The 20,620-nt window shown below is 45.6% G+C and overlaps 9 protein-coding genes across 9 annotated transcripts; 5 read left to right on the forward strand and 4 right to left on the reverse strand.

The window, feature by feature from the left end:
- Positions 1–39: 39 nt before the first annotated feature.
- Positions 40–1,160, reverse strand: N7478_009652 (uncharacterized protein; the record flags this gene model as incomplete). The annotated part of the gene is made up of 2 exons (XM_056925866.1): positions 40–246; positions 324–1,160. The coding sequence occupies 2 exons, from the start codon at positions 1,158–1,160 to the stop codon at positions 40–42; spliced, it is 1,044 nt and encodes a 347-aa protein (XP_056775236.1).
- Positions 1,161–2,410: 1,250 nt separating this feature from the next.
- Positions 2,411–3,319, reverse strand: N7478_009653 (uncharacterized protein; the record flags this gene model as incomplete). Its single annotated transcript, XM_056925867.1, has 2 exons — positions 2,411–2,617; positions 2,663–3,319. The coding sequence occupies 2 exons, from the start codon at positions 3,317–3,319 to the stop codon at positions 2,411–2,413; spliced, it is 864 nt and encodes a 287-aa protein (XP_056775237.1).
- A 566-nt stretch (positions 3,320–3,885) lies between these two features.
- N7478_009654 (uncharacterized protein) lies at positions 3,886–4,943 on the forward strand (the record flags this gene model as incomplete). The annotated part of the gene is made up of 2 exons (XM_056925868.1): positions 3,886–4,527; positions 4,584–4,943. 2 exons carry the CDS (start codon positions 3,886–3,888, stop codon positions 4,941–4,943), a joined length of 1,002 nt encoding a protein of 333 aa, XP_056775238.1.
- Positions 4,944–5,676: 733 nt separating this feature from the next.
- On the forward strand, positions 5,677–6,378 carry N7478_009655 (DUF3716 domain-containing protein; the record flags this gene model as incomplete). The annotated part of the gene is made up of 1 exon (XM_056925869.1): positions 5,677–6,378. One exon carries the CDS (start codon positions 5,677–5,679, stop codon positions 6,376–6,378), a length of 702 nt encoding a protein of 233 aa, XP_056775239.1.
- A 399-nt stretch (positions 6,379–6,777) lies between these two features.
- Positions 6,778–7,953, forward strand: N7478_009656 (cytochrome P450; the record flags this gene model as incomplete). The annotated part of the gene is made up of 2 exons (XM_056925870.1): positions 6,778–7,297; positions 7,526–7,953. The coding sequence occupies 2 exons, from the start codon at positions 6,778–6,780 to the stop codon at positions 7,951–7,953; spliced, it is 948 nt and encodes a 315-aa protein (XP_056775240.1).
- Positions 7,954–8,182: 229 nt separating this feature from the next.
- N7478_009657 (uncharacterized protein) lies at positions 8,183–8,629 on the reverse strand (the record flags this gene model as incomplete). The annotated part of the gene is made up of 4 exons (XM_056925871.1): positions 8,183–8,275; positions 8,348–8,418; positions 8,478–8,515; positions 8,589–8,629. 4 exons carry the CDS (start codon positions 8,627–8,629, stop codon positions 8,183–8,185), a joined length of 243 nt encoding a protein of 80 aa, XP_056775241.1.
- Positions 8,630–8,950: 321 nt separating this feature from the next.
- On the forward strand, positions 8,951–11,224 carry N7478_009658 (exosome nuclease subunit RRP6; the record flags this gene model as incomplete). Its single annotated transcript, XM_056925872.1, has 1 exon — positions 8,951–11,224. One exon carries the CDS (start codon positions 8,951–8,953, stop codon positions 11,222–11,224), a length of 2,274 nt encoding a protein of 757 aa, XP_056775242.1.
- A 337-nt stretch (positions 11,225–11,561) lies between these two features.
- On the reverse strand, positions 11,562–13,322 carry N7478_009659 (uncharacterized protein; the record flags this gene model as incomplete). The annotated part of the gene is made up of 1 exon (XM_056925873.1): positions 11,562–13,322. One exon carries the CDS (start codon positions 13,320–13,322, stop codon positions 11,562–11,564), a length of 1,761 nt encoding a protein of 586 aa, XP_056775243.1.
- A 6,483-nt stretch (positions 13,323–19,805) lies between these two features.
- On the forward strand, positions 19,806–19,997 carry N7478_009660 (uncharacterized protein; the record flags this gene model as incomplete). The annotated part of the gene is made up of 1 exon (XM_056925874.1): positions 19,806–19,997. One exon carries the CDS (start codon positions 19,806–19,808, stop codon positions 19,995–19,997), a length of 192 nt encoding a protein of 63 aa, XP_056775244.1.
- Between the last annotated feature and the right edge of the window lie 623 nt (positions 19,998–20,620).

Raw genomic sequence — 20,620 nt, forward strand, 5'->3', positions numbered from 1 at the left:
GGTTCTTAGAAGAACGATGCAAATATCTTCTTGGAAGCATCAGATATCAATACCACCTGACTCAGGCTCGTGCACATCACCGTGATCAGTCAATCTCCACTCATGGCTAGGATCAAAGCTGACAGACAGATTAACCGCAATGGAGACCCAGGCAAAGATTCCTTCTTCAATATCATCACCCAGCTTAACATAGTTGAAGAACGGATCGGAAGAAGTATCCTTGATGCCTTCTAGAAAAATCCAATCCTTCGCATTAGGTGTCATTGTTAGTGTTGTAAGGAGACGTCTTCTCAACTTCATTAACAAGGTCTTGATCCCAGTACAACTGCCCGATGCGCAACCGAGCCACCAGAGATAGTATCATTAGACAAGCGAGTCACATTGCCCACATGAGCGACGACGTGCAAATGAGTCGCTCGGCCCAAATAATGACCCGGAAAGATAGCTTGAAATTGCGCGACGCCTTCAGAATCACTCTGTTGCAGTCCGCGTAGGAAAGTAGCGTTCAGATTCGATGCATCGTTTTCATCACCGTTCCCCCATGTCTGAATACCAGAGTATACCCCCGTTGCGTTGCAGCTCCATATATCCCACCACACACCCTCCAGCGGGTCACAGGAATCCACATCAATAATCTGTGTGTCGATGATCATCGGTACGCCAGCTTCTCCTTCTGTGATATTGGAGCGAATAAGCTCGCCTTTAATGTAAAAGGGCCCGGTAGAACTGTTCGGATTCAAGACGCATGTGCCGTTATTTCCGAAAAGCTCATCTGGAGGAGTGTCGGGTCCAATACTTGTATTTGTGACTAGATGCGATTTCTCAAGCTGATCTGGGAGATTGAATATATGCTTGAGGGTAGGTTCATTGTTGGGCTTTCGATGAGGTCCGAAGGTTTGTTGTTCCAAACGAAGAGCAGCGATTTCTTGACGGAACTGATTGATTTTGGATCGGCGGCGGAAAGTGGCCCGTTTATTGAGGCCGGATGATTCTAGATTTTTGGCACATTCGTTGTAGCTCTGTACGAAATTTGAGTGGTAAGTCCTTTTTTGAACTTGGAGTTTGTTGTCTGTTGCGCTGCGTTCTTCATGGTCTCCGGGGTGGGCAGTACCCAGAAAGGCGAGTGCCAAATGTGAGAGGAGAATCATGAACAGATTCATTTTGAATGGAGCTATCTTTCTCTTCACTTGCTGGAAGTGAGCAGGATAAGATGAAAGAGCTCAAGAATACATAGTTGATATAGGATGTTTTAGTCAAGGCTGCCTAAAGTGGGTGAAAGTCATTCATCGATGTACAGTCGGGATGTGGAGTAGACTGGCTGCTCCTTCTGTACAGAGAGCGTGCACCATTACAAACTTAGAGCATTAGAGTTGCAGATTTCAATTGTTGAGAAAAACCTAATTATTAATATAGTATATTTCAAAATATATATACTGTTCCATTGCTACATGCTGGTCCTTTTTTGAGGATTTTGTGCGTGCTTCTAAGACACTGTGGAAAAGAGCGAATGTGGGAGCAATGATGATGTGGATATATGGTGATAATATCATGATTGACATGCAGGGCCTTATCACACCCTTGCATCAAAGGTACTATTGAACATGAACATGAGTATTTGAAATACTGACAAATAGGCTTTATGGAGAGCTTTGGTCGTCGGTTGTAACCAGTACAGGGCGCTATAAATCGAACCAAAACCACTCTTCTAAGAATTCAACCACAAATTTCAGGAATATTGCAGCCATCTTTCTATCTTCCGGGTGCCACTGCAGCATGTCTCTTATAAATGAGAGAAAGTTCCGACAATAGTATAGCCCCCACTGCTGGGTGGATTTAATGGGGAAAAAGTACTACCCACTTAAACCTTATTATATCAAATGCCTCTTGACCTATGTTGAAAAGGGCGGTGCTCTGGAAGGTTATAAGGACGTGCTAGAGGCTGTTCGTGATGAATTATGCAGGGAAGAGTGTGATAGATTAGGGAGAGACAAGCGTAAAGGAAGCTATGTGGCCGGGGTTGGATTACCATACCCCATAGCTGTGCAGCGAAAATTATTTCACAACCCGCCCCTGGACTAAGCGCGCAAGATAATCACACACCTCCTGCCCTCACTTGTTACCATCGCCTCTAGCCTTGCTTACCTGCCATAGCGGTGAGAGCTTTGCATCTGTTTGGTAATATGGCCGCCATTACGGCCCTCAGGACATCAGCCTGTGGAGCACAGACTCTCTTTTGCTTATAAATTACTCGCTTGAATGTCTTAGCCTACAAAAGGTTCAAAATCTTCAGAGGCTTTCACGGGCTTGCGTTCTGTAATTGCTTTAAAGTACTTAGGTTTAAATAAAATATGCACACACAAATCCCAAAACTTCGCCTCCAATATTGAAGTATTTCCAACGGTGCCCGAAGCTAAGGCTCCAATTTTGAAGTGACTTGATTATCCCAGGGTATGTTAACTTGGACGCCAGCGTGACCTACCACCTTAGCCAGTAGATTAGAAAGAAGGTGCTCGAGCAGACCATCTAAACCGAGCGTTTGGGGGCCGCCGTTAAGGCCAACCATCTTAACAGCACCGTCGACATGACGTTTCAACATTGTTTCATTATGAATAAATAACTAGCGATTGTCAGCCTTGCTAGTTAGTCGCATGAGATATCTTACCTCGTCATAGGCTAGCATTATCGCTTTTGCAACAGTCGAGTCACTATAGACCGGTGTCTCCGCTGAGATTTCGCCTCTCAATGACTGCAGGCTTTTGAGCTTATATTGGAAGCCCAACCGCGTGAACAATTGTTTTTGTTGTTCTTGTTTTGGGTGATGATAGCTCGCTGATAAACTCCGACATGACGCAAGAAACAATATATCCAGTAGACTTGCTTCCGTCAGCGCAAGCGGTATCCATACACCTGTCATCCGCTGAGAGAAGTCGATTGCGAGCTCGGTGCAGCGCATTAGAGGAATTATAGCTGTTACATCTTTGGGGATTGTTATCACTGTAGCAAAGTTCGTGTTTCGGTCAAACATACAGTGATCAAATAGCATTTGCTCCAATGGCTGCAAGAGCCTTGCGAAGCTAGTAAATGGGTCTTTCCGGGAAGCCGGAAGTGCAGTAACGATATTAGTCGGCCTATTTAACCTGCAATTTACGTCATTCAGCCATTCGCGCTTCTTCTGGGCCTGATATTGTGAAGTCCGGAGGCGCCGCGCCCGGGCGTGTGCGGAGCGCGCGGCGTGCGATCGAGCGACTCTCTGCTGTGACGTGGTTGATGTGGCTGCTTCAGGGGCTGTGATAATAAATTGCAGTTCCCGCGACGGCATGGTGGGAAAATTTGTCTGCTATGAGCAGAGGAGCAAATTTTTCAGGGAAGAGGATAGAGGGCTGATGAGAGTTACCTCAATTTATGAACTGCTGATAGTTAAAGCACGAGGCTAATACTCAGTAAGTTAGGTGGGGCTGTTTTAACACTAGCCAAGACCTGCGCCTCCCAGATTCGGTATAGATCTAGGCTCTTTAGTGTATAAATGTCAGAACAACTTTCATCGCCTCAACTATTATTGCATGGACAAACACAATCTCCGAGAACAACGGAAGCTAGGCGCCTAAGTCCGACTGGGAGTTTGTGTCCGGACAAGGCTACCTGATAATGACCACTGACTAGTCTCGACTAGCTTGGACAGCTTCAACCCGCCAAGACCGGCACCTACTGACTGCAGGACAGATTACCGAGCATAAAAAAGGTGATCTCCTATCTGCCGAATGCATCGGAGTTAATAGGTCTGCATTTGTAATTCGACTGAAAAGGCCTGGTTTTCAATCTATATAAACCTCGAGCTTCTCACAGAATTATTCACCCAAGAACTGCATCCAAAATTTCTCCCTTACAATGAGTGGAACAGTTGTCATCACCGGAGCTAATGGCTCCCTGGCCCTTGGCTTTGTCGAGTCTTTCCTATCCAAATACCGTCAGTATACCCTAGTAGCCACTGTTCGAAACCCATCTCCAGAAAAAGACCCCAACACCGCCAAGCTTCTAAGCATGGTTACCAAGTACCCAGAAGCCAATTTCCACCTGGAAGCTCTCGATCTCGGCAATCTAGCTAATGTTAGGTCCTTCGCTGAGAAGCTATCCACCCGGATTGTCTCAAAGGAACTTCCGCACATCACAGCGATCGTCTGCAACGCCTGCACATGGTCGCTCGAGTCGGGGCAGAAGTTTACATTGGATAATTACGAGACTACCTTCCAAGTCTGTCACCTATCTCATTACTTGTTGGTCCTGAAGCTGCTCGGTAGCATGGACACCACATCCGGACGCATCGTCATGCTTGGTTCCATCACTCATTATGCCGATAAACCGAATCCCTTGTCTTCACTTGGGCCATACTTCCCCGATGATTTTGAAGAGCTGGTCAAACCAATGTTAGACCCACCGAAGATTGTCCATGACCGTGGATTCCAGAGATACGCGACAGCAAAACTTGCAAACGTAACTTTTGCAAACGACCTCAACAAACGACTCCAGACGGTATGCACGACCTGGTTGTGAGCATCCAAAGGCAATTGACTCACATATTCTGACAGGATCCCAAGCTATCACACATTACCGCAACAGCCATGGACCCCGGTGGTCTTCCTTCCTCAAGAGCTCAAGCGGGGCAGAAGAAATCCGGCAGGGTTCTGATGGGGACAATAAATCTTCTCATGCCGGTCCTCAAGCATTGTACTACAGCATTTCGCACTACGGAGGATGCTGGCCGAGACCTGGTCTCTTTGAGCGTTGATCCGGCATTTAGGGGTAAAAGGGGATACTATGTCGGCCTAAAGACAGACTCTGCAGCGCCTGTTAGTCAAGATCCTGGCATGCAGAAGAAGCTCTGGGAGCGCTGCTGGAGGTGGGCAGGTCTAACACCCGCGGAGACTGTTCTTCAGAATATCCTCTAAAGTTGATTTGCTTGAGGAGTTGTTAGGTTGTGTGATAAAATAGCTCTATATGTACGTAGCAGAGCTTCCCTCTCTCCTTCCCTTTTCTTCAACGTTATTATTTGTCGTTTTCCTTTCTCCAATTGAATTAGCGAGCCCAGTTGGCTTTGTATCTATGTTTTAGCCGATTTCTTTCAAGGAACCCGCGGGGATAGTTTCTACTCCATTAGTCTGGTATACGTCAAAACTTCCATGTTTATAGAACAAAAGGTTGGCACCTGCCCCACATGTAGCTGCACATGCACCTTTTCACTGGAAATTAAAGATGTGATTCGCTACTACCAGTAGTATCGAGCGAATCGATACGATAGGCTAAGCCTAAATAAGTGTGCTAACCGCTGTCGCTTATATTAGTACTTTAAGATGTAGATCTCTATGATTAATACTGATTTCGCATCAAGGGGAAGACTCTTATTTTTATGTTGGTAAAATTATGTATATCGCGGGAGCCGAATTATACATCTTTTAGATATGTTTCTTTCATGCAGTGCTTCCTGTATTTGCTGTATGACCTGAGTAGACAAAGATCCGTAATACCCTATCTCCCTGGTGACTTCGGCTTCAGGAATAAAACCGGTTGACAAGCTTCAGCTGTGAACCGACTAGAGAAATTCTGAATCTTGTTGTCTGGAAGCTGTATTGTTCTTGTAATGTATTTTAGATCAAGAGCAAGTCCATTGATAGAATGATGACTATGCCGCAACAACGAGAACCACTCATACAAGAACAATTCATCCGCAACAAGAAAAACTGGAATGGTGTTTGGTTTATTAGTCAAGTAGGCCGTAAGATCTACAGAGTTGAAGCACTCCTGATCATCATTGTGGGGGAGGTACAGACTGAGGAATGTTCCCTCTGCCAGAGTGGCATCGGTCCATTCCCCCATTGCATCAAGCTTCCCGGGCCGAACGCTTTTATCTCCGCTTGTGTGAATTGTCATTACGTTCAATTGGATTACAACTGCTCTGATATTACGGGAAGTACAAACCTGTATTCATCCTCCGTTCGACATCTTCCATCTAACCGTCAGTCCCGTCCACGCAACCGAATTGGCATCACTCGGGTGCAGACTCTTTCTCTTGAACTCACTATACAACAAAGAGCTCATGCCGACCTGCTTACTCGGATCGATCTCGCTATTGCCTACTTCGAGAACCACGTTGGCACCAAGATGGAGGCCGGCAACAACAATGTCCGTCGTGCTCGCAACTATGCCGGCAAAGGATATCCCCGCTCATTGATTGCTGAAACTACTCAAGCCGCACGAGATTCCCTGAACGATGCTGCGACGAACCATACGATTGGAATTGGCAAGCTGAAGGATATTCGGGAGCAACTGGCGACTTTGTGCGACCGAGATGATAAGCTTCAAGGCCATCTACGCGAATCCCTTTGACTATTTTCTTCTTATCTCGATGTGGTCAACAGGTGGAATGATAAAGATTGAGGCTTGTATGATGAAGATCGAGGCTTTTATTTAAAAATTTATTATTTATTCTTAAACGCTATGGTTTTTCATTGTAGCTCTTGTAGCTATTGCTTAGATGTAACATCGACGACTGGTACAACATAGCTTTGGTAAATATCTCAGAATCCGCGGTGACGCTGATACGGACTCGCCTTTTCTTCCATCAGCACAATTATGACTTCGTCGTGCCGGGCAATGGTGCGTTATACCGTGTTAGGGCTGCGTTATATCTGGGAGTGGCTTCTACACCGTAATGGGCAAATTTCTCACGCTTTCTCAACGAAGAATTTGGAAAATTGGGAGTCTAAAATCACAGAGAAGGTCAAAATGTTGGTGAATCAGTTTGATAAATATGCCCTGCCTGCATCGAATAATAATATTTTGAGTGAATACACTCAACCTACAGCTACCTTTGTTGATGCCAAGACCTGGTTCAATTATTTTACAGTCGACGTTATTGCAGACATTGCTTTGAGTGAAAAGGTTGGCCTGACGCAATCTGGCTCTGATCTCGTCAAAGTTGGCGATTCTAGTGAAGATACTCGTTCATATAGATTGATCGAAGATATGCACGAAGCTGGTCGGATGAAGACTAAAATCATTGGTACACTAGAATGGTTCGATTTCTTCCAAGGGCTCTATACATTCTTGTCCGCTCGTGCCCGTGCACGTTTGGAAAGTGGTCGCAAGTTCGTTCGGATTATAAGCCACCTGGCAGGTCGACGGATGGAACGAGAAGGGGATGGTGAAAGTCTGGATGACGTTTTCAGTTGTCTTCTGAAAGATAAAACTGGGAAAGATAGGGATATTGAGGTGGATGAGCTCAGAGCGGAAGCTAATATCTTGCGTAAGATGTTCCCCATGATCACTTCATTCAGTGTACTATACTAACAGTGATTTATTTTCCTTAGTCGACGCCGGATCCGAGACAACTGCCATTGCCCTGACCCATTTACTATACTATCTTATCAAATCGCCTGCTTGTTACGCAAAGCTACACGAGGAGGTATCGGCTGCTATCTCAGGGGACAAAATTGCACCATACTCTAAAGTCAAGATTTACCCTATTTTAAAGCTTGCATCGAGGAGTCATTACGGTTGTCACCCCCGCTCCCACGAGGCCTTGAGCGAGTTACGCCACCCGAAGGAGCCAAAATTATGGGCAAATTCCCTGGAAATTTTGGCGTGTCGGTCCCAGCATATGCCGCTCATCGAGACCCGCGGATTTTCCCAAATTCAGAAGCCTTTATGCCGGAAAGATGGCTCAACAATGAAAAATTTGCAGAAATGTGGGAAGCATTTATTCCATTCAATGCTGGGGGCCGTGCTTGCATTGGTAGGAACATCACCATGATTGAGCAACAAATTCTTATGGCTACCCTTGTTAGCCGGTATGGATTTTCACTACCGTCGCTGGATTGGAAACTGGAAAATGAAAAGGCATTCAACCTATGGCCCGTTGGGCTTCCTGTAAGGATTTATCAGCGAGATATTGGGATTTGAGAATTTCAGAATCATGTCATCTATTTTTATCCAAGACTTCGAACGCCGTGAACTTTGAAGAGAAAAGGTGTGAAATATTATGACAAGACACGAATTGCCCAGTAATTATACATGTATGACCAACTGCGCCGATTCCAATTCAAATGCGATGCGATGCAGTAAAATCAAATATGGCCGAAGAGAAGAGAATGTACAAAGATAATAAAAAAAGGATGAAGGGTAGGTCAACTCAGGACTTCTTCAGAAATTCGGCATCAGTTTCGCTGCTGCTCTTTCGAGCATCATCTAACATGCCGTCAATCCCCTTGTCCTTAAGGGCTTTCTGTGTGATGGAGTGGTTAGTTGAATGTATAAATGGGTAGCTTCACCTCAAATTAAATAAGTTACAACTCACGTGTAAACATGACTTGTACTTGACAAATAGTTCATCACAGTCATTTGACTTGGTGTTGCCTCTCAGGTACTCTGATGCATGGTCAGCGGTATAATCTTGCATAGGGAGTAAAATGAACAAGTAAGCATACTCTCGCTATACCATTTGAGAAAACAAGTGTCATATTTCCTAGATGACATGTTAGTCTACCTCCAAAACGAGTAACGAAAGGAGAGCATTAAATGCTCAAGGACTGATTTACTCTTTGATATCGTTGCATTCCGGGGCAATAGAGGCAGCCATATTGGGTATGTAGACTCTCGGGGGTTGCAGAACAGGTCAGCGAATTACCCGGATCAAGAATTGGATGTTGTAGGTTTATAAAACAGACAAGAGAGGCAAGAGTGGCTGGAGACGAGTAGACGAGGAAAGAACGGAGGACCCACTATTTCGGCCAATCAACGCCACAAGAAGTGGCTTTGCCCCTTTAGAGCAGGCGGTCAATGGAATCTGCCATTTCTCTAATCAACTTTTTTTCGGAGCTAATCAACTCTTCAAGGTTTTGTCGCTCGACTCATTTTCGTCCACGATTCTTCAGTCCTGCAGTGGATTAGCTCGCTTGTCATGGATGCCGCGGAATTTGCCCCATTCCAGGACAAGGTGACGTCCTCTTTGGTCCAAGTCACCCGCACTGTGAATCAGTTGGCGTCGGAGGATTTGAACTTTCACCGAACCTCTAGCGCAGAGTTGACCGAGTCAATCGACGAACAGAGCGAACGAATCCTTTCTTTAGCTTCAGCTGTTTTAAAAGCTGCTACCGGAGAAACAGATCTGCCCTTGCCAAAATTAGAGGATGAAGAGTCTATCGAGGATAACTGGCGCGGCGTTGTTGACGTGATCGATTCGTTATTGGAAAAGGCAGATGCATGTCTTGATGAGTTTACAGGCGTGATCAAAAAGTTGAGCCCCTCACAAGAAGAGCAAGCAGCGGCCGCGAAGAAACCGCAGAAGTTCCCGACTATCTACGACTACGGCCCGTCGAAGATTCCCAAGCCTCAGCTGTTGTTTGATCGCAAAGTTGATAACTCAGACATCGGCCCTTTCAAACCTCTTCTTCGAACCAAACCACACGAAATCACACCCTTCAAGCAGTCGCTCAAGACTCAGCAAATAGAAGGCAAAGAGGCATACGCAAGCCCCTACGATGCCGAAATTCGCGCTGCGCAATACCAGAAGCCTGTTTACGAAACTTCGCCTCCAATCGACTACCTCCCCTTCGAAAGTACGACTGCGACATTTGTGGACACTCTGGATGGTGTCAAGGAAATGCTGGAAGAGCTGAAGGCGGCCAAGGAAATCGCGATTGATTTGGAGCACCATGATGTGCACTCCTACCAGGGTCTGGTCTCATTGATGCAAATCAGCACACGAAACAAGGATTGGGTCGTTGATACACTGAAGCCATGGAGAGAAGAGTTGCAGATTCTCAACGAGGTCTTTGCTGATCCAAAGATCCTTAAGGTCCTACACGGATCTACTATGGATATCATCTGGCTTCAACGCGACCTTGGCTTATACGTGGTCGGCATGTTCGACACATTCCATGCAGCATCCGCGCTGGGATACCCGAAACGGAGTTTGAAGTACCTCCTACACAAATTCGTCAACTTCGAGGCCGATAAGCGATATCAGATGGCCGATTGGCGTATCCGCCCCCTCCCATCTGGAATGTTTGACTACGCGCGCTCCGATACTCATTATCTTCTCTTTGTTTACGACAACCTACGAAACGAACTTATTGAAGCCTCAAATGAGGATGGTAATCTCGTCGACTATGTCTGCGAACGATCAAAGAATGAGGCACTCCAACGCTACGAGCTTCCTGTTTATGATGAAAAGAATGGGCAAGGCCCAGGAGGATGGTACGACTTGTTGACTCGCAATGCGGGCATGCTGAGCAAGGAACAATTTGCTGTTTTCAAGGCCGTGCATCAATGGCGTGATGAGGTAGCTCGAGCAGAAGATGAGGGCTGGCAATGTGTTTTTCCCAAGCATATGCTTTTCCGACTTGCTCAGACCATGCCACTTGATATGCCAACTTTGCTCCGCACCTTATCTCCTATGACACCGATCACAAAGGAGCGGGCAGGCAGTCTCCTCGACGCCATAAAAGAAGCCAAAATCGCAGGTGCTACTGGCCCTGAATGGCGCGACATTGCACCACCACCAAGGACTCCTTTCAAACCCACCACAGCTGAATCAGAAAATACCGATTTCCCCGTTGCTGAGCGTTGCGAAATATCACAATTCTGGGGTAACGTTCTGGACTTCAACCAACCTCCTCCACCCCCTCAATACTCGCTCGTTGCGTCCAATGAGGCACTCCGGCTTTCCCTTCCTTTGCCACCGATGCCAGCTACTGTATCAGAAGCTCGAGAACAACTTGGTATCATGGATGATCCTGCTCCAACTCCGAGTGCACAGCTCGAATCTGCGCCCGAACCTTCAGCACCAGTAGAAAATAAGCCTTTCACCGTGAAAGAGCTAGGTGCTCCTCGCAAGCGCAAGGTCACTCCTGTTGGTCAGCCAGAAAAGGATATCTTGACTCTTGACGGGTCCGATGACCTGGAAATGGACCAAGAGTCTAAGAAAAAGCTTCGCAAAAAGATGCGCAAAGAGAAGAAGGCTCAAAAGGCCGAGCAAGCTGCGCAGGAGGCTACGCCTTTTGATTATGGTGCAGCAGACTCGGTCTTGAACTCCCATCCTACACAAGCCCCTGGAAAACAAAGCAGGCAAAAGAAAGCGTTCAACCCATATGCCAAGGCATTGGAAGCTCCCTCTGGTGTGCGCAAGATCAAGCGTGATGACAGTGGCAAGTCTCTCACCTTCCGAAAGTAGAAGGCTTGCTTTTGATCGCTTCTTTTCATATTTTCAAAAAGCATGTTTTGGGGGTTTGGGGTGATTTGTATTATTTTCTTGTATTACTTTTACAGGCATAGCGATACCCGTGCGTCACTGGGAGAGATCTTTCTGTACGTGTAGATACTAGGGTACTCCCCTCGACAATGAGATTAGATCAATGATCATTTATGTGAATTCTGTGGAACAGAGCAAAGAAATTTGTTAAGTGTGTTAATGATATGGATCGCTAATCAATAGGCATCCTAAGTATACAAAAGGCTAGGTGTTAGGACATCCCTATGCTGCATAGCTAAGTAGTCGATATCTTTGAGTCCTAATGACCCATAGCAAGGGGCTTATCCTGGGACTTCATGCGTTCTTCAATGAGCTCCTTGCGCTCCCGTCGCAAATTCCTCGCGTATTTCACTCCAAATCCATGTTCAAATACCTCCGTGATTTCCTCCAGCACAAGTCCAGATACCTCAGGATAGAAGAAATAGAGCCAAACCCAGCCGACCCCACAAATACCAGCAAAGAAGCCAAAGGCACCAGACGGCGTCATCCCCTCAATCATAGAAAGAAAACAACTGGAAATAATGACATTGCTACCCCAGTTGGAACATGTGAGCCACATAGTTCCCATAGCACGCACCTCCAAGGGAAAGAAATCGGTACTCATCCATGCAGTGTTGCCAACAGAGGCACCATAGAAGGCAACAAACCAAATAATGAAGACAATAATGGCAATAGCAGCTGGTGGAGTGCCACCAGTAGATGTGAGCGTTCCAGAGGCTAGATCGAAGGGGACCCAGTGGAATGCGACTGCTATCGCCAGCATACCAGCACACATACCCCAGGATGTAGCGAGAAGAAGTTTGCGACGGCCCCAGTTATCCACGACCATCATGTTCACGAATGTCATAATAAAGTTGGTACCGGCCACCACAAGGCCTACGGCCATTGGGTTGCTGAATCCAATAGATCCAAAGATTGTTCCGCTGTAGTACATCAGACCGTTGAAACCTGTCATCTGAGAAAACACCATCAGACCGCACGCGCTGATCAATGCACGCAAGTTACTCGGGACGCAGTGGAGTTGTTTGACCTTGCCAAAGGCAGAGGCGCTTTCGTTGATTTCGTGTGCTTGGTCACAAGCGACTCGAATTGAGAGATGAACAGCATCAATTTGCAAATCGTTGGCACCCTTGTAGATCTTTTTCAAGACTACTCTGGCTTCTTCATCGCGTCCCTGGTATACCAGATGACGTGGTGACTCAGGGCAGAATGGTAGCAGCACAGCAAGGATGATAGCAGGAACAGCACCCAGTCCTACCATGTATCGCCACCCGTTGGATACATTTGCAAAGGCCGCGCCGATCGCATAGGAGATGACCTGACCACCCGTAATAGACATATTGTTCAACCCGATAAGCTTTCCTCGAGCCTTAGCGGGTGCAATCTCCGCAACGTATAATGGTAAGACCATGGCTGCTGATCCGACGCCGAACCCGATAATAATACGTCCAACTGACATTTGAGCGATTGTATATGCTGCACCTTGAAGGACAGCGCCGATAATAAAAAGAGCACAACCGGTATAGATTGCCATTTTGCGGCCAAACTTGATAATGATTGAATACGTTAGCTTGTTCCAGCGAATTGAAGAAAGAGATGCTAGAAGAGAAATAGGTTGACATACCCTGTCTGCCGTGTTTCCTGCAAAGATAGCGCCGAAGAAGGCGCCCCCTGAGCAAAGAGATGTAATGAGCTCTTTCTCGTTACTGGTAATGGGCCTGTTGTTCAAAGAACTGCCCATATATGCCGTCGCTCCTGAAATGACACCAGTGTCATATCCAAACAGCAAACCTGCCATAGAGGCCGTCATGGCCACCAACCACACATACCAACTGACTGGGATGTTGTCAACTGTCGTTGCCATGTCATTAATGTTTGATAAAGCATCCAGGGCCTTCTCAGTTCGTATATCGTCCACATGGTGAGATGATTCTAAGTGTTTCGCATCCGATTCGGCAACATCAGAGTGGCGTGTAGCATCACCCGTTTCCGCTTGGGAGGACTTATCAAATGAAGACATCGTTATAAATAGAAAATAGACAGCAACTCAGAAAAAAAGAAGATCATAAATAGAAAACAGCTCAAGTAATATACGAGTCCCCAGAATATCAATCCTATGGCTTACCGCTGAAGAAGCATAGTTTGGGTGGCCAATTAGCCTTATATACACCGAAACTCTCCATATGGATTTCCCCAGGTTCAGTCCTATTTGTTCCGGGGGCGCGCCGGGATGCCGCAAATGGCTAAAGCCAACAATTCGATCTGGGGAAGCCTACATAGTCTAGTCTCCGAAATGCGGGGCATTCAACACGGGACGCCGGGCAAAATAAGCCGATCCCTTGCTTTTCGGGGGACGATGAACTCTATTGCCGTCGCCGCCACATACCGACTTTAGCAATTGAACCTTGGCCTCGGCGATCGGCCGAGAAAATCGTAGGATCTGGAAATCAGTTCCCGTAGCTCCTCATTATGTGGGCTTTCGTCGTGCATATGGGCTACTTGGTCGACACCTCATTGGATCGAGAGATTCGAGTTCCATATTGGAAAAATTATAGGCTGGAACATGATGGATGAAGTCCGGGGACACTCCACTCTATTTCGTCATCTCTTCCGATATTCTCTCGTGGCTTTGATATGCCAGGTTTGGCGTGCAGAAACGGCTTTCATTTTCCAAGAACTAGGCATTTTAATTGGATAAATACGGGATTGCTATTTGCCGGTTGATACCCGAGGCATATATGCATGCGTGATTTTTCCATTCCCAACCCCAAATGAAACTAGTCTCTCAAAAGAACTTCCAAGATTCCTGTTGCACGAACTTCCGTTCAATCTCCCATTCGTGGTCATGGGCGTGCCCGAAGGTACGTTCAAAATGTCCTCTTCAACTGATAAATGACGAGCTCCCCTCCTAGCCTTGATGCATTCCCAGTATTCGGGCATAAAGTCAGCGCATTCCCAATCAACGAGACCACTCAACCGGCCCTCCTCAATAAGAATATTAAATGTATGTATGTCGCAGTGTGTAGGACTGATGATCCTATCGCATGATTAAGCCTTCGAGAATTCTTGTTGAACCGCGAGTGCGAACTTGAAAATTATTAAAATCAGCCTGGGTATTGAATGGGCCTGCTTTTCTGAGAGAATGGCCGTTGATTGGACCTCCAAAGGAATTTGCGAAGCGGTATGGCGTGTTGTTCGGAATCTTTCGCATCTGTGAAACACAATCTGCAAGATCGTCGACCAAAAACGTTGGCGCTCGGGGTAGGACAAATAGTGGGACATGGTGTCTAATCGCCGTTCAGGCAGGCAGGTAATAATGAGATATGTATCGCCTGCATATTTGCCGACATCGACCAATCGGGGGGCTGGTATCGTCGTATACTTTTCCACTAGTCTTAGGGCATGGGGTTCATTTTCTGGAGCGCGAACACACTGCTTCATGATTAGGCCAAAAGGCAGTCGATGCACGTATGGATCATTCAAAGCATTCCCGTAGAGCTTAAATCCAACTAGCTTTAGAAGCATGTAGACTCTCATTCGGACCCATAATGGTATGCAGCGCGATAAATAGTAGAAAGCCCATCGGATGAACGGCGGTATAAAGTCTGGCAACCCATTAGCCTCTTCACATATTGAAAAATCTGTATGTTTTCATTTACTTTTTTCGCGTTCCGGCAATCCATGTGCAATCTCATCCTCCATGAAGAAATCACCTCGCGCAACTGCCAGTCTATGATGGACATTAATTGCTACTTGCTGTGGATATTGGTCCGTTGCGCTCAAATCCCAGTGGTCTTTATTTGCCCAATGAAAGTTCGTGGCACCGTATTTGTGATAAATATGCAGGAGTGAGCTGAAGAGGGAAATGAGAAGTGAGGTTCAAGGTGAGGTTGAAGTCGGGCTCGGTTGGCGCCAAATAGCGCGTGATTGCCCCTTATTGGCCAAAGATGCGCCACCCAGTCTATTATCAAATATTTGCTGTCTATCTATCACACCGGAAGTTGGTTCAATTGATAAAATATTTAATATGCCAATGGGACGAGCCGGATCGCTATGAAGTGCTGAGCTATAATTCTTTCAGCGGACTGCAATTGAAGTATGGAAAGGCGATGACAGCAACCTTGGAATAAACTGATTATAAAGGACCACTTGTAACCACAAGCCCCTCTAAAATATATACGTAGTAACAGCTCCCGAGGTCAATTTATTCAATACTTCCTTTTTTCATCCATCTTGGAATCGCTTCGCGGCGTTCCCGATCCATTGGCCGCTGCCACACAGGCGTTCATTGCCAGGCAAGAGACAGGCAATTGTGAGTTTGAAGCCAATGGCTTTTACATGCTTCTATCAGACATTTAAGATCCTGGTAAGTTTCAATGGGGCTTCTATCTCGCATACGACTGGAAGTATGGCCGGGTATTTCATCTGGGGAGAAGTAAGGCTACAAATATGGAATGGAGATTCCAATCCAACCCAACCAAAGAAGTCTGGGTTTCAAAAGCCTTGTGTATTGCTTACAAGCTTGAGGAGATAAAACCTGGTTGGCACGAGACTCTAGCATTTAGACTCAGTATGGTTTCTCAGGATGAGCCAGTTACGTGTCTGACGTGGTTGAAAAGAGCTCTCCGTGAATTGCATGAGGAGAAATACATCGAACTTACAGGGGCAATTACTCAACTTGAGTTTGACGCACTTAGCCGTGCATATTCTGTACCGCAAAATACTATTCCGGGACAGGACGATCGAAGAGTGTTTTAAGCCAATAACTACATGTAAGCAGTTCACTACCTTCAATAACGAGGATTTTAACCTAAAAGTCGGCAGTGACTTCAAGCACCAAAGTACAATTCGAGTACCGGAGTCGACATCTGAAACAGCTTACTGCGCTTTTACTGCCAAGCCTAGGCCCACAATTCCAACTTCCGCTCGAATGAGATACATTTCTTGGCCTCTCTTCTTTTTCTTTTCTTTTTCTTTTCTTTTTCTTTTGAAGAGTTGAGTGGAAGACTATGGGGTGCAACCAGAGGATGGATAGATAGATTTCATAGAATGCTTTATCTATCTAACAACATACTTTCTCTGCAACTTGAGCATAATCAGGTTACTATTTATTGTGAAATCAGCTAATTTCATCCCACATGCTTTTTCAATGGAAGCACCGACGTTCTCCAGATTCTCCACGGTTTAACCTTGAAAGCCCACTGATGCATGCATTTTATAAACCCGGCGGCCCGCAGATCCTTTAGTGTTTCCCCGCGTTCAGATAGGGCTGGCTATGCAATGGTTTGCTTGTCAATGGGTAAAGAATTGTACAAGTACGGGGTAAAGAGAGATCGATCCCTATAAAGCTAGCGTCGCCGAGATGAGCCAAAAGAGTTAGCATTCGGCGATTCTATGTCCAAAAATAGTTAGTGTACCACGGATCCAGCCGAGAAGTGGATACGCTTCGTCCAAGCTAGCCCCATAATGTGCTTACTATGGATTTGATTGGCTTCGAGTTTGTTCTGAGTGTGAATGTGTCCATGAGACGCCCGATCAGCTGTCAACAGGACTAACTCGTTGTTAAATTTGCACCGCATGGAATTATTTCATTTCCCCTCTATTCTCATTTATTCCCAAATATGGCAGCAGTGGCCACCTAGCAACCTGAGGCACCCCCCATCCTGAACGGTTCATTAAAGATTGCTTTCCTGGCGGCTTTGCTCAGAATGGAGGCCGGGTTTCTACAAACAAGGTGGGCTTCTTGCGGCCCACGTCGCTCTCGACACCCGTGGAGGAGATGAAACGGCGCCTCAAGGAGATTAGTATCTTTCGTGAAAGGAGTTATACCGCGCGAAGACGTCTTGGATGCACGAGAGCCGTAAGCTATTCCAACCATTCGAGATGTCCAAATTGCCGCTATACGTTCAGCAGATTAATCGGAATTTATCATAGTTGGTTCGGCCAATATTCCACGACTTTCTTATTGAAACCAGGATCATCCTCGAGAGATGGCATCTTCAACTTTTTCTCTCATCCAGACTACCATGAGTTATCGGTGGTCAAGGCCTCCCGACGGATGCTAATGAAGCAAAGATCCTCATGACGCTCATAAAGAACCTCAGTATCGAGCCTTTGTTGAGCACCCCGCCTTGACTGGATTCATTAGAAATTTTATCAATTTGAAAAATCACCATCTGTTAGATCGGACGATGTTGCGTCACAATGTTCCATTCGGGTTAGGTCCGGGAAATGCTTTTTTTCTCACGGCTTGGGTGCCGGTCGGTAAGAACCTTTGAGTCTTCTCAAGACTTCGATAAATATAGAGACTTACATTTATCTCATAGGTGACATTGCTGTCAAACTTGGAACGGGGGTGGCCTCTACTATCTGAAAAGCTCCGTACCACTTGGCCGGGCGATTGAAGACGATTGCAACAGACGTGCTCAATCAATGACAACAGAGGAACGAGTCTCCGCGTATAACTGCAACATGGTTGCTGGAGGTGGTATGACTTCGCACTCACCCCAGGAATTCCAAGCAATGCACTCTATGTATGGAGTCCACAATTGGCTCGTCACAAACTATGAAGCTGGCGACGTGGTATTTCATGATCCACATAGCATTCATGCTAGTGGACGCAACGAGGATACAACAGGTAGTGATTGATTAAGTACAGACCTGCGATTCTATGAACGGGGCAATCAAAATATTGACAAGAGCTGGCTCAATATTTGGAACCCTGACGACGGATTGTAAACATACTACGATGTCAACATTTGAAGGAATGATGGCCCATCCACACAAGAATTAGATAAGATCCGTATATTTGAATTGCATGGGTAAATCTCACCAGATGCACTCTAGATATGATCACAACTAAATATTGAAATTTTCCCCTCTCCATTTCATCATGATAATAGAACTTCTGAGGGGGTAAAATCCCATGTTCTACGTAAATTAGCCTCTATCGTGCCGGGTTAACGCGTTCAATATCCATTTCGGCGGGGATAGCCACATCAGTCCCCCTCTATCACAACCAGGTCTGTAATGACGGCAAGAGTCAAGCCATGGTTTGTACATGAAAAATATGTCCCCAATATTTCTGTAAAAAACTAACAATGACCTAGTACCAACTGTCGAAGTATGTAATTCTCAGTCGTGTGTCGACTCGCGACAGCTAATTTGGCGTACATTGCAGCGAATCATTTAAAATGTGAGTGATAAGCGGCACTTTCAATTCGTTGAGCTGTTTTATTATAAGGATTTAGGCGACTGTACCAAGCCGAGGTGTACTCGATGTGAAAAAGCGAACCGCGAATGTGTTCGTTAGGGCCCAAATCGACTGCGGTTTCGGCACATTTCGTCTACGCAGGCGCCTTTGAATTCTCAAGGAGGTCTGTTATTTTGACGAAAGGCATAATAGCTTAATAAATTCTGCTGACTTCTTGTTAGAACTGAATTATATTGACGAGACACCGATATATATCACATTTCAAGAAAATAGTAGCCACACGCGAGACATATCCTCTGAGGATAGTGCGCGGGACATCAATGAATCTCCTCAATTTACTCCTCAAACAGAGAGTCCTCCTTATTAATCGTCAAGCAATATACGGGAGCCCATTGTGAGTTAACACAGCCTGGGGTTTTTGAGAGTGCCCAGTCTGAGCTAGTGGTGTATCTTCTTGCACTATTAGCATAGTTAATACTATATTATTTCCAACTTCAAGGTCATAAGTACTAATGGGCTCCAATTAGTATTTACCACTTCCCCAAAGAGAACTTTAAGACCCGAAATTACCATTATATCAAACAAACCTTGGAGAAGCCTTTTTATTACGATACTTTGTTGAAGAATTACCAAAATGGGGAGTAATACAGCTTCGATACACACTGTAGCTTATGCTGACTTTACAGTTCGATATTTGTGACCCAAATAGACATTTCGAACTGGTAGTGCCTCATAGAGTGCGATCTTGTCAACCTCTTTTCAATGCTGTTCTATCTGCATCGGCAAGGCATTTCACAACTTTACCATAACAAAAGCAGAAAGAAAAGATCACAGAGATTGGACTGCACCAAGATCCAATAATTAGCGAGGCAGCTGTTCTCAATTACCACAGCCGATGCATTGCCCATCTAAGATTCCTTGCCAACGAACCTGATGCTATTATGGACGAGAATTTACTTGCGGCAGCGGTAGTCTTGCGCTTTTACGAAGAGTTAGACTGTATGCTATGAGCCCATTGGCATCCACCCGGCAGCTTTTCATTGAAAAATAAGATCTGACAAGCCAATATAGCACCCTTCATGGAAATCCCTACGGATTCTGCTACTCGGGGACTGCAAATGTTTATTGAGGCCCAGGCAAGCCTAGCACTCTCTTCTTTAGGATTACGCTATGCTGCTCTTCGGGTCGGCTTTAGGGAGGAATTTCATATGGCCTTCACACAACAACGCCCCTTCCGGCTGTCACTTGATACTTGCGATTACTACCTTTCTTCGGACACAGCACCTGATCATGTCCTCTTTGATCATTGCTGCTTACGTTATTCAATATTGCTATGATGATCGTGCTCAACAATCCCACTCGCGATACGAGGAACTAGTAGCCCTTCACAATCATTGGCTAGAGGGTAGGCCACTGGCTCTTTTACCTGTTCATTCTAAGTCGCCAGACCGAAAGAAGGATCTCATATTTCCACAGATGTGATTTTTGAATGACTGTCACATTGTTGCCGAGCAAAGTGTTAGTTTGGTAGAAATCTTACTAACGGCCTACGACCCAACGATTGAGAGAATTGGGCCCGGCCAAAGAATTTCCATGAAATTTATAGGTTCGCGACTTAAGTCGACAGTCCTGAATATTTGTGGCACTGGATTTCCAATCGTCAAGAGCCCACTGCTCTTTTCACTGCGTGCATTGCTATTTCTATTCGTGGAGATAGATTTACAGATATCAAAGAGCAAGGGGCCTTGATGGTTATCGTGGTAAACTCAGTACGCGATAATAATAACTGACCTGCGAATGCATTGAGAGAACACCTGCGAACAGCATGGGGAAGGGAATAAAATCAATCACTTATATACATACTGGAGGACGAGATAGAAAGCGATTTATTCCACTTTTGATAAATAAAAAGGCGACACATAACTATAAAAATCACGTATTTTGAAATACCTAAAATTTCAAATGTCTATTTGTCAAAATCCTCACTGATAACAACATCTATGGATGTTGTTAAGCTTCAAAATGTCTTCATTGTATATAGTGCGGGGTGATCATGTGAGACCTCTAATCGTCCAATAAAAACCCGCACTCATAGCGGCATGACT

This window comes from Penicillium angulare (assembly GCF_028827245.1).
Source record: "Penicillium angulare strain IBT 27051 chromosome Unknown utg000007l_segment0_segment0, whole genome shotgun sequence".
In the NCBI taxonomy this organism is placed as follows: Eukaryota; Fungi; Ascomycota; class Eurotiomycetes; order Eurotiales; family Aspergillaceae; genus Penicillium; species Penicillium angulare.